Source organism: Nerophis lumbriciformis, linkage group LG26 (assembly GCF_033978685.3).
Source record: "Nerophis lumbriciformis linkage group LG26, RoL_Nlum_v2.1, whole genome shotgun sequence".
Lineage (NCBI taxonomy): Eukaryota > Metazoa > Chordata > Actinopteri > Syngnathiformes > Syngnathidae > Nerophis > Nerophis lumbriciformis.
In genome coordinates this window covers 24,423,350-24,435,383 of record NC_084573.2, presented here as the reverse complement: position 1 = coordinate 24,435,383, position 12,034 = coordinate 24,423,350, and the positions used below count along the sequence as shown (strand labels likewise).

General features: G+C 36.4%; 1 protein-coding gene across 1 annotated transcript; it reads left to right on the top strand.

Moving 5' to 3' along the window:
- Window positions 1-2,187: 2,187 nt before the first annotated feature.
- slc10a1 (solute carrier family 10 member 1) lies at window positions 2,188-10,960 on the top strand. Its single transcript, XM_061986764.2, has 7 exons — window positions 2,188-2,419; window positions 2,486-2,572; window positions 5,319-5,431; window positions 7,574-7,778; window positions 10,308-10,490; window positions 10,563-10,758; window positions 10,828-10,960. The coding sequence occupies exons 1-7, from the start codon at window positions 2,207-2,209 to the stop codon at window positions 10,887-10,889; spliced, it is 1,059 nt and encodes a 352-aa protein (XP_061842748.2). The 5' UTR covers window positions 2,188-2,206; the 3' UTR covers window positions 10,890-10,960.
- Window positions 10,961-12,034: the final 1,074 nt, after the last annotated feature.

Genomic DNA, 12,034 nt, shown 5'->3' with positions numbered 1-12,034 from the left:
CCATAATTAGAAAATGGAGTGTGCGTATTTGACATTCAGTCATCATAAAATTAAAAAAATAGGCAAAAAGTGAGTGTGCAGAAATAAAGTAAATATTATAATGTTTCAACATGTAGGATAAAAAGCACTGTATATGGGGGGAAAGCAGAGTAATAGTGCTGTAAAAGGTAGAAATGATGAATAATGCATTTATTACAACACCATTCAGTCACTCCAGGACTTCTGAAAGTTGCAACGTTTTGAGGGTTTTAATTCATTTTGATTTTATACATTTTTTTTATCAGTGTTTTAAGTCTTCCTTTTAACCTAAAAAATACAGGAACTAATATTTTAAAACTGTATTGATGCTTTGTACTACACACACTAGATGTTAGTATAAATACGTATTTAAATATCATTGCCAAATTACTGTGCTTTTTTAATGTATTATAAGTGATAACACTAATAATAAATCGTCATTGATCGTCATTCTGTCTGTTTGGTCGTCCACAAGTTGCAGACATTCTCCGTGCATGTTTTTTGCTTTTAGCATTTGGGAATTATTGGTAGCCATCTATAGCGTCCATTTTTGTTCGCAATTCGAGAGATGATGAGAGATTATCATCATACGTCAACATCTCTAACATGTAAATGATGCCTCTTTTCTCGCTAGGTCAGCATCACAAATGAAAATCTGTTCTTCAATGTCTTACCCTGGATAAATAAAGCTTAAATACTGACTCAAGTGACTGACTACTTATTTTTTTGTACAAAATAATCTCAATAGAGGTAATAATATATATTTGTTATGTATGCTGGAAGGAGTTGACGGCACAGACACAAGGGGGAAGAATAGCTCTATGTATTTCATTATATATATTACAATATATATAATAATCAACAATAATACTATAAATAAACTGGAGAATGGAGTGTGACCAAAATTCAGGAGTGTGTGGTGTTAGACTAGGTGTGGGAATTACATGAGCGTTTTACCGTAGTGTTGAATCGAGAGGAGGAACAAGGCAAGAAGGCAGTCCGTGGGGCAGGCAGAAGGTCAGAGCGAATGGCGAGGCGTCAGAGGTCCGTGTCCAAGCAGGAGGTCGAGAATCCAAAAGGGGTAGCCAAAGAACCAGAGGGGAACAACAGGGGATCACAGGAGAACACGGGAAGCGCTGCGAGAAGACAACAGGAACATCAGACACGGAAACAAGGAAGTCACAGGGGGAGAGCGAGTTCGCGGGATGGAAGCCAGACACGGGGTGCTTCCACAGGTAACAGAAGATTAAGTTCTGGCAAGGATCCTTGGGTCCACTGGTCTATATACTGCTCGCCCTCATCAGTCCCAGGTGTGCTGATTGCTGATCGCCCACAGCCTTGCCAGCATTTGGGCGTGATGCGGCCAGGGGCGTGTCTCGGCGCGCTGCCAACTGCCAACGGAGGTGCTGGCACTCCCAGCTACCGGAGAAAAGCGGGTTTGAGCCCGCGCCGTGACATTAGTAATAATAAATATTAATAAATGATATAAATATTTCTTTAAAGTAGAGACATTGAATCATTTCTGCTATTTAGTCTTTTTGGTTCAATGTTGACATTTTTGGCAGCACTAAAAAATAAAATTGATTAATAAAGAGCTACTTTAATATATTAAACAATAACAAATTAAAAAATACGTTAAAAATAAGAAAAAATAAAATACCGGTACAACTTTTTTTTAAATTAAAAAAATAACTTCACCATAAAAAAAAAAAAAAAAAAAAAAAAGTCTAGTAAAGCAATGAAAATAATACAAATTTAAAAAATTACAATTTTAAATTAAAATGATTAAGAAAAAAATACAATAAATAATGCTTTAAATAAATTTAAAAAAGAAGTATATTATAAAAATAAAAAAATAAACAATTAAAATGTTTTGTTTTTTTAAGTTGAGATTTGAGAACATATGTTTTTATGGTGATACTCATAGTAAAAAATTATTACAGCTATTTTTTTGGCATCACCCATTCTTTTTTGAATGCATGAAAAATGTGACGTTTATTTGGCCTTTAATCAACCATTTGTAGGAAATCAACATGTGTAGGAAGTACTGTATTACAGGTGAAGTACCACGTACACAAAGTCATTTGACCGACTCCAGTAATTGTTTACTTTTGGAAATTGTGCAACATTCAGTTTGGTTTTCAGTCTTATTTGTACCTCCTGATGTGTTTCAGTCCACGAGACATTAATGGATGTCACCATGGATGCCATTGGGGGCCGCATGTCCAATTCCGACGCGGTGCCCAGCGCCTACAACATGACGCCGGCAAACACCAGCGGCGTGGTTTTCGAGTCCCTTTTGTCGCCCGCCTTGGACAAAACCATCAACGCCCTGATGGTGATGGTCCTGTTCATCACCATGGTCTCACTGGGCTGCACCATGGAGGTGTCCAAGATTAAGGTGACGCCGTCTGCCTCCAAGGTGCGATACAGAAATGATATCGCCTTGATAACTGTCCCCCTGCAGGGCCACATAGTGAAACCCAAAGGTGTGGTTATTGCCGTGGTGTCCCAGTATTGCATCATGCCGCTTACTGCCTTCTGCTTGGCGAAGGTTGGTCTAATATTCTACACATCCTTTTCATGACCTTTTTAACCTCAAAGATGGTGCACAAATATACATTTAGGTAAAATAATATATTCCCATATTTATTCTTCCTTTAACGGTAATAAAAATCAAACAATGCTCGCAGACAATGCGTACTAATGTTTTTGTCAACAAACAAGTATTGTGTTACATTGTTAATATATTTGTGTTGGATGAACACAAAAACAACATTAATAACAAACACAAAATAGAAAGTTAAAAAGTAAAGAACCTTACCAACTTTTTTAAAGTTTTTTGTTTTTTTGTCATAAATTTTCTCTTAACAATAGTTTGCATAATCTAATATAATTAGAAAGCACACTCAGAATTAGTTTTAAGTGACATTACTAACTTCATTTTTTTTAAATGTCTAATTTTCCATCACATTTTTTTTTTAAATACATAAAAATAATAAATAATAAAAACCCATTTAATATTTTAGTTTTCAACAAATAAAATGTAATTGTGTGAAAATATTAAGTACACTTTATTTTATTTTTTAGCGCACATCAAAATTCTATTATTTTTTTTTACATTGTTTTAGAAAAAACAAAATAAAATACTGTATTTTAGAAAATGACATAGAAATACAATAAATAGCTTTGTGTTGAACTAAGGAAATGCAATTGTGTGGAACCGATTGGCTTAAAAATACTTTTTCTTTTTTTTTAACACATGCAAAAACTCTGAATAGTCTTTTTCATTGTATTAGCATAAAAATCTTGATGAAAAATAAATTAATGTTTTTTTTATAAATTATATACAAATAAATGTCAACATCCTTTCGCACTATAATCAATCCTTTCCATATTTATTCTTCCATTAACGGGAATAACAATCAAACAATGCTGGCAAAAAACGTGTGCTAATGTTTTTGTCAACAAGCAAGTATTGTGTTACATTATTAATATATTTGTGTTGGATGAACACAAAAACAACATTAATAACAAACACAAAAACGTTAGATATAAAGTAAAGAACTTTACATACCTTTTTGTCATCATATTTTTAATAAAAAACTAATAGTTTGCATATTCTAATATAATTAGGAAGCACGCTCAGAATTTTTTAAAGTGACTTTACTAACTTCATTCTTTTAATATCCGATTGTTTATCACAAAAGTTTTTTTGTTTTTTAAATACACAGAAAAATCCTAATATTTTGATTTTTAACAAATAAAATGTAATTGTGTGAAAATATTAAGTAAAGTTGGTGTCGTTTATCTTTTAGCGCACATTAAAATTCTATTTTTTTTTTTTACATTGTTTTAGAAAAGACAAAATAAAATACTGTTTTAGAAAATTACATAGAAATACAAAATATAGTTTTGTGTTGAACTAATGAAATGCAATTGTGTGGAACCGGTTGATTTAAAAATACTTTTTCTTTTTCTTTTTTAACACACGCAAAAACTCTGATTAGTTTTTTAAAATTGTATTAGGGTAAAAATACTGAGGGAAAATAATAATAAATTATTATATTTTAAAAATATATATATATATATTTTTTTAATCAATGACAAAACAAAATACAACAAAAAATATTGTATTTGAAAAAATTATACATCAATACATTTAGTCTTTGGGTGTTTAACTAATAAAATGCAATTGTGTGCAACCGGTTGGCTTAAATATTTTGTCTTTTTTACACATACAAAAAACTGATCTTTTAAAAAAAATAAAAATTGTATTAGGATAACAATGCAAAGAAAAAAACAAATACTACTAATACCAGTGTGTGTGTGTGTGTGTGTGTGTGTGTGCGCATGTGTGCGTGCGTGTGTGCGAGTGTGTGCAAGTGTGTGTGTGTGTTTTAAACACTCGTGAAAATTCTGATTTATTTTTCATTGTAATAGAAAACAAATACCTTGAAAAAACAAATGAAATACTTTAATGTTAAAAAGTACATACAATTACCATGGATATTTTTTGTGTTTACTTACAGTAATAAAATACAATTGTACGATGTAAAAATATTACGTAAAGTTTGTCTGTTTTTAGTGCACATGAAAATGTAGATACTTTTTAAGTGTATTAGAAAAATACTGAGGATAAAATACTGATTAATATTTTTCATTGCAATAGAAAAAATAGAGAAAAAACTAATAAATACTATATTTAAAAAGTTACATACTGTACAATTACAATGACTTTTTTTTTGTTTACCTAATAAAATGAAATTGTATGTTGTAAAAATATGAAATAAAGTTGGGTTTTTTTAGCGCTCATAAAAAATGTTGTATTAAAATATTGAGAAAAAAACAATAAATGACTGTATTTAAAAAAAAAATTACATTCAAAAACAATGCATTTTGTTTGTTGTGCCTAATAAAATACAATTGTGTGGAACTGGTTGACGTAAAATATTTTCTCTTTTTTTTTGTCTTTTTTTTCTAAGTCATGGGAAAAAATACTGACAAAAAAATTAATATACATGTAATAAAAAAAATACTGAAAAAAAATATTTAAAAAAATAACATGTATACAATCAAAACGCATCAAAAGTAAAGCAAATAATTACATTAATACTTATTATTTTTGATTAATTAAAACAAATGACACAATACAAATATGTACTGTATGTTAAAAAGGTCAGCAGAAAAAATTTTGAACACGACAACATCCTGTAATAATATTTGTTGTGAAATGAAGTTGATATTGACTTATTGTTCTACTTATTGTTCTACTTATTCTTCTACTTATTGTTCTCCAGGCCTTCCAGCTGGCTGACATGACCGCTGTTGTGGTTCTCATCTGTGGATGCTGTCCTGGGGGGAGCCTCTCTAACATCCTGGCCCTGGCTCTGCAGGGGGATATGAACCTCAGGTACACACACACACACACACACACACACGCACACACACACACACACACACACACACACACACACACACACACACACACACACACACACGCACGCACAATGAAGGTCAACAACCTCGTCCAAGTACATTGGGTCTTATTCAGCCGTCATTAGAGCGCTCATAAACCAAGACTATTATCAATCACCTGACGTGATCATGTGGTCACGTGACCAATCCCCTGCGGCCATATACCCCCGATAGGGTCCTCCGTTATCAGAGGCAGGCGTGTGTGTGTGTGTGTTGCTGTACACATTCCTCCTCTATCTGATCACTCTGGGGGATCTTATCGGGCCCCCGGCTGCAAGGGAACATGGCGATGGCCCTCAGGTGAAAAACACCTCCACACAATCGGCCCTATTTGGCTCCTGTTACAATCCTACAAGGCGCTGCAAAGTGACGCTCATAACAATTAAAAAAGGAGTTCATAATGTTCAACTGTTTTTTAATGACCCTCCGCACATTTTAGGGATAAAAACAAAAGCACAAATGAAAATAAAGAACTCTCATTTTGTGAGTATAAAGTGGGAATAAAGTCATAATATTTTCTTAATTCTAGCCTGGAAAATAAAGTCGAGAAAAGAAAAAGCCCATTACATATTTTGAAAGTCATAATATAAACAAATGGGAATAAAATGTAAAATAATTAAGTCACAATATTATGAGAATATAGATACATACCGGTATACATATGTATGTTTATATACATATGTACAGTCGTGATCAAAAGTTTACATACACTTGTAAAGAACATAATGTCATGGCTGTCTTGAGTTTCCAATAATTTCTACAACTCTTATTTTTTTGTGATAGAGTGATTGGAGCACATACTTGTTGGTCACACTCACACAAAAGAAGAATTTGGAGGTAATCCTCCTTTTTCATTGTCCCATTTACTCTCTGTAAAGCACCAGTTCCATTGGCAGCAAAACAGGCACAGAGCATAATACTACCACCACCATGCTTGACTGTAGGCATGGTGTTCCTGGGATTAAAGGCCTCACCTTTTCTCCTCCAAACATATTACTAGGTATTGTGGCCAAACAGCTCAATTTTTGTTTCATCTGACATCACATGGACAAAGATAAGACCTTCTGGAGGAAAGTTCTGTGGCCAGATGAAACAAAAATTGAGCTGTTTGACCACAATACCCAGCAATATGTTTGGAGGAGAAAAGGTGAGGCTTTAATCCCAGGAACACCGTCAAGCATGGTGGTGGTAGTATTATGCTCTGGGCCTGTTTTGCTGCCAATGGAACTGGTGCTTTACAGAGAGTAAATGGGACAATGAAAAAGGAGGATTAACTCCAAATTCTTCAGGACAACCTAAAATCATCAGCCCGAAGGTTGGATCTTGGGCGCAGTTGGGTGTTCCAACAGGACTATGACCCCAAACACACGTCAAAAGTGGTAAAGAAATGGCTAAATCAGGCTAGAATGAAGGTTTTAGAATGGCCTTCCCAAAGTCCTGACTTATACGTGTGGACAATGCTGAAGAAACAAGTCCATGTCAGAAAACCAACGCATTTAGCTGAACTGCAACAATTTTGTCAAGAGTGGTCAAAAATTCAACCAGAAGCTTGTGGATGGCTACCAAAAGCGCCTTATTGCAGTGAAACTTGCCAAGGGACATGTAAGCAAATATTAACATTGCTGTATGTATACTTTTGACCCAGCACATTTGGTCACATTTTCAGTAGACCCATAATAAATTCATAAAAGAACCAAACTTCATGAATGTTTTTGTGAACAACAAGAATGTGCTCCAATCACTCTATCACAAAAAAATACAAGTTTTAGAAAGTACTGGAAACACCAGACAGCCATGACATTATATTCTTTACAAGTGTATGTAAACTTTTGATCACGACTGTATATATATATATATATATATATATATATATATATATATATATATATATATATATATGGTGGGATACACTACTGCTACAGTACTATGCGTAATTATCTACAGCCAAATATAAGTAATAAGGAGGAAGTGGTGCATCATGGGTAATCCCAATGCAGTCTACAACAACACAACAGAGCTCCATCCACTGTTCATGATTTACCAACACCGTAGTACGCCTTTGTGTCTACTTCCTCAGCATTGTGATGACTTCCTGTTCCACCTTGCTGGCTCTGGGCATGATGCCCCTGCTGCTCTTCCTCTACTGCCAGAGCTTCGACAACCTGCAGAGCGCCGTACCCTACGTCGACATCGCCGTGTCGCTCGTCATGATCCTCGTGCCCTGCGGCGTCGGCATCGTCGTCAATTACTACAGACCGCGCTACGCCAAGATCATCACCAAAGTTCGTGAGAAACGGCGGATCTTGATGGAGCACAACATTTGCATTGAAGTATTTTGTGGTCAACGGCATCAACTGTAAATATATATCAAGTGTTTATTCAAAGGAGGCGTCTATTCGAGAGGAGGCCTTTATTAACATGGCTAAATTAGTATATACAGCGACCACCTGTCCTGTTTCTTGAGATCATAAAAATAAATCCCTGGCCAGGTACAAGGAGTACTATAGGTCAGGCCCGGCCCTAACCACCTGGCGCCCTAGGCAAGATTTTAGGTGGCGCACCCCCACATCGGCAGTGAAGTGTATATACTCACAAGAAACCGAATAGCTTTGTCTTTGACCTTTTTTTTTTTACTTACAACTATATCTAATATATAAAGGGGTGGAAAAGTGACTATTACCTACAGGGCAAACATTAGCTAACCAGAAGGCAATAACAATGTAAACAAAAAACACCTGCTTAAAAGATCTAATACAATTGTCCCTAAGGAATGTAAGGTGGGAGTACTGTAATTACCTAACGTTACATTATTATTTTCCATAACAATTTAGCCCCCTCCACAATATTAACCCGACGTTAAAACAGATTATAGATTAGCAATTGCCGAATCATGTAACATTATCTTAATGCTAAAAAGCCAGGTTACTATCACATTCTGTAACAGACAAATCATTTCATGTAGGCTAACGTTACCTACCTGCTACCTCTGTCTTTTCTCGTTTCTCCTCCTCTTCTTTTCTCTTTTTTCTTCCCTGGGCACCTGACAGTTTTGGCCGTTTTGACATCTTGTGTTGATTTTTTGATGTGGTGACGTCCAAAAAGAGTCATGATACGGGAAGGGAGGGGCGCACCGTGCGGGGGGTTCCCCCCGGTGGGGGGGGGGGGGGGGGGGGGGGGGGCGTAATGTTGTAACAAATAATATTTCTATTAAATAGGCTTTACTTTGCATTTTAATTAACGTGGGATTATTTTTTGTATTTAGAAATAATAGTACCAACTTTTATTTTATTTATTTTTTCTCCAACATTTGTGGCACTGGCGTGGCGCCCCCTGGTGGACGGCGCCCTTAGCATTTGCCTATACGGCCTATGCCACGGGCCGGCCCCACTATAGGTGCTTATTTAAAGTAGGCGTCTATTTGAGAGGAGGCTTTTAGCAACATACCTAAATAGTGGCAAGGTACAGGGAGTACTATAGGTGCTTATTTAAAGAAGGCGCCTATTTGAGAGGAGGCCTTTAGTAACATGCATAAATGGTGGCAAGGTACAGGGAGTGCTATAGGTGCTTACTTAGGCGTCTATTTAAGAGGAGGCTTTTAGTAACATGCCTAAATAGTGGCAAGGTACAGGGAGTATGGGGCGCTTATTTAAAGCAGGCTTCTCTTTGAGAGGAGGCCTTTAGTAACATGCATAAATGGTGGCAAGGTACAGGGAGTACTATAGGTGCTTAGTTAAATAGGCTTCTATTTGAGAGGAGGCCTTTAGTAACATGCCTAAATAGTGGCAAGGTACAGGGAGTACTATAGGTGCTTATTTAGGCGTCTATTTAAGAGGAGGCTTTTGGTAACATGCCTAAAAAGTGACAAGGTACAAGGAGTAGTAGGTGCTTATTTAAAGTAGGTGTCTATTTGAGAGGAGGCTTTTAGTAACATGCCTAAATAGGGACTAAGTACAAGGAGTAGTAAGTGCTTATTTAAAGTAGGTGTCTATTTGAGAGGAGGTTTTTAGTAACATGCCTAAATAGTGGCAAGGTACAGGGAGTACTATAGGTGCTTATTTAAAGTAGGCGTCCATTTGAGAGGAGGCCTTTAGTAACATGCCTAAATAGTGGCAAGGTACAGAGAGTACTATAGGTGCTTATTTAGGCGTCTATTTAAGAGGAGACTTTTGGTAACACGCCTAAAAAGTGGCAAGGCACAGGGAGTACGAGGCGCTTATTTAAAGTAGGCGTCTATTTGAGAGGAGGCCTTTAGTAACATGCCTAAATAGTGGCAAGGTACAGGGAGTACTATAGGTGCTTACTTAGGTGCCTATTTGAGAAGAGGCCCTAAATAGTGGCCAAGTACAAGGAGTAGTAGGTGATTATTTAAAGGACGCATCTATTTGAGAGGAGGCTTTTAGTAACATGGCTAAATTAGTGTATTTGCGAGCGACTAAACTTTGTCCTGAGATGAAAAAAGAAGTCATCTATTTGAGGAGAGGCATTAGTTTGTTCAAATGATTTACACACCCACTGACTTTTAGAGGCACGGCATCTATTTGAGGTGCTTTTTGTATTTATTTCTCCTTTTTAACAGTACAATCTGTAATTAATATATATATATATTTCCTCAAATAATGAGAAAACCTTATTATTTAAGAAGTATTGCTAAATTGGTATATAATATATACATTTAATTTAGGGAGGGCGACTATTTGAGGCACGGTGTCTATTAGAGCAGAGTCCATCACTCAGGTGCAGGTTGAGTGGCGATATTTCATGGCTCCATTTAAACTGTCGGTTTGGGTCTTTAGTCACGTGTCTCTTCTCAGGTGGGTCTCATCATCATGTCGATCACCGCCACGGGGGTCACCGTGGCGGCCACCATAGCGGTCGGCGGCGCCATCATGGCGGTGATGTCCCCCCCTCTCCTGGCGACCGGCGCCCTCATGCCCTTGATCGGCTTCACCTTCGGCTACGTCATCTCGGCCGTCTTCAAGCTCAGCCAACCGTACGTGTGCCACACCACACCACCCACAACCACTAGATGGCGTTTCTGAGCCGCAACTTGCTATGGTCTCAGGGAGCGGAGGACCGTTGCTATGGAAACGGGCTGCCAGAACATCCAGCTGTGCTCCACCATCCTGAAGTTGGCCTTCCCGCCTGAGGTGATCGGCCCGCTCTTCCTCTTCCCGATGGTCTACATTTCCTTCCAGCTCTTCGAGGCCATGGTTCTGATCGTGGTGTTCCGGTGTCATCGGAGGCTCACAAGGAAGGAAAAAGGTATTGAGGCCCTTTCAAAGTAAAATGAATGACTTATTCACACCAAGCAATGACGTCATAACCCGACAGGTGTGTACCAGCCCGCCGTGACCCACGACGGACCGAAAGCTTCTTGTGAAGGGACTGTATGATGGACAAGTAATTTCCTCCTGCCCATAAAAGGAGTGTTGTTCCCCCGGAAACATCCACGTTGTTTACTGAGCCAACATTTTTTGCATGATTAACCCTTTGGCAACCCTTGGAACCCAAAACGGGCATTTCATGTGCTCCTTATGCAATGTGATTTTCACTTTCAGGGTTAGCAGTCGGACATTTTGCAAGGGAGGTTTTCACTATTTTCTAAAATAAAATTGCATTTTGTTGTTGATTGTAACGTTGTTAGAACAGGACATAAACATAAAGCATAAACACATTCTCTTAGGACCTCTTTCGGCCCCATTGGCTGCCATTATATCTGCTTTTTTTTTTAACAGACTGTAATTCTGATTTATTAATATGCTTTTTCCATGCAAATTGAATGAACGTCTTTTTAGTTGTGGTGTAATTGTGCCTCTCAACCACTGGATGGCGCCAGAAAACCATGACTTGTAATTATCAGAGCTTTAGTTAACTGCCTATAAACCGCTAGAATACAATATAAACTATCTTGGGCGGTTTTATATAACATGACGGATATATTTATATAAACACACATGTGTATTTAAATGTTAGAATATGATATAAACAACGTTTACACACTTTCTCGTAGGATCGATTTCGGCCCCATTGACTCCCATTATAACTGCTACTTTTCAACAGACATCGATTACTATGCTTCTTCCATGAGAACTGAATGAAACGCTTTCTTGCTGATTGATAAACAAGAAAATACAATACCAGATTGCGCATCACAACAATAAGCATAATTCTCAGAGCTCTTCGATGTGCACAAATTAGTTAAACAGCCATTAAATTGCTGAAATGCAATGGAAACTGTCTTGGGCAGTTATATAAATGTGTATATATGTATACACATAGATGAGTATATATATACATATATGTGTGTGTGTGTGTATATATATATATATATATACATATATATATATATATGTATAATGTATATATATATGTGTGTATGTATGTATAATGTATATATATACATATATATATATATACATGTATGTATAATGTATATATATATGTGTATGTAAGTATAATGTATATATATATATATATATATACATACATATATATATATATTGTATATATACATATATATACAAATATATATACATAC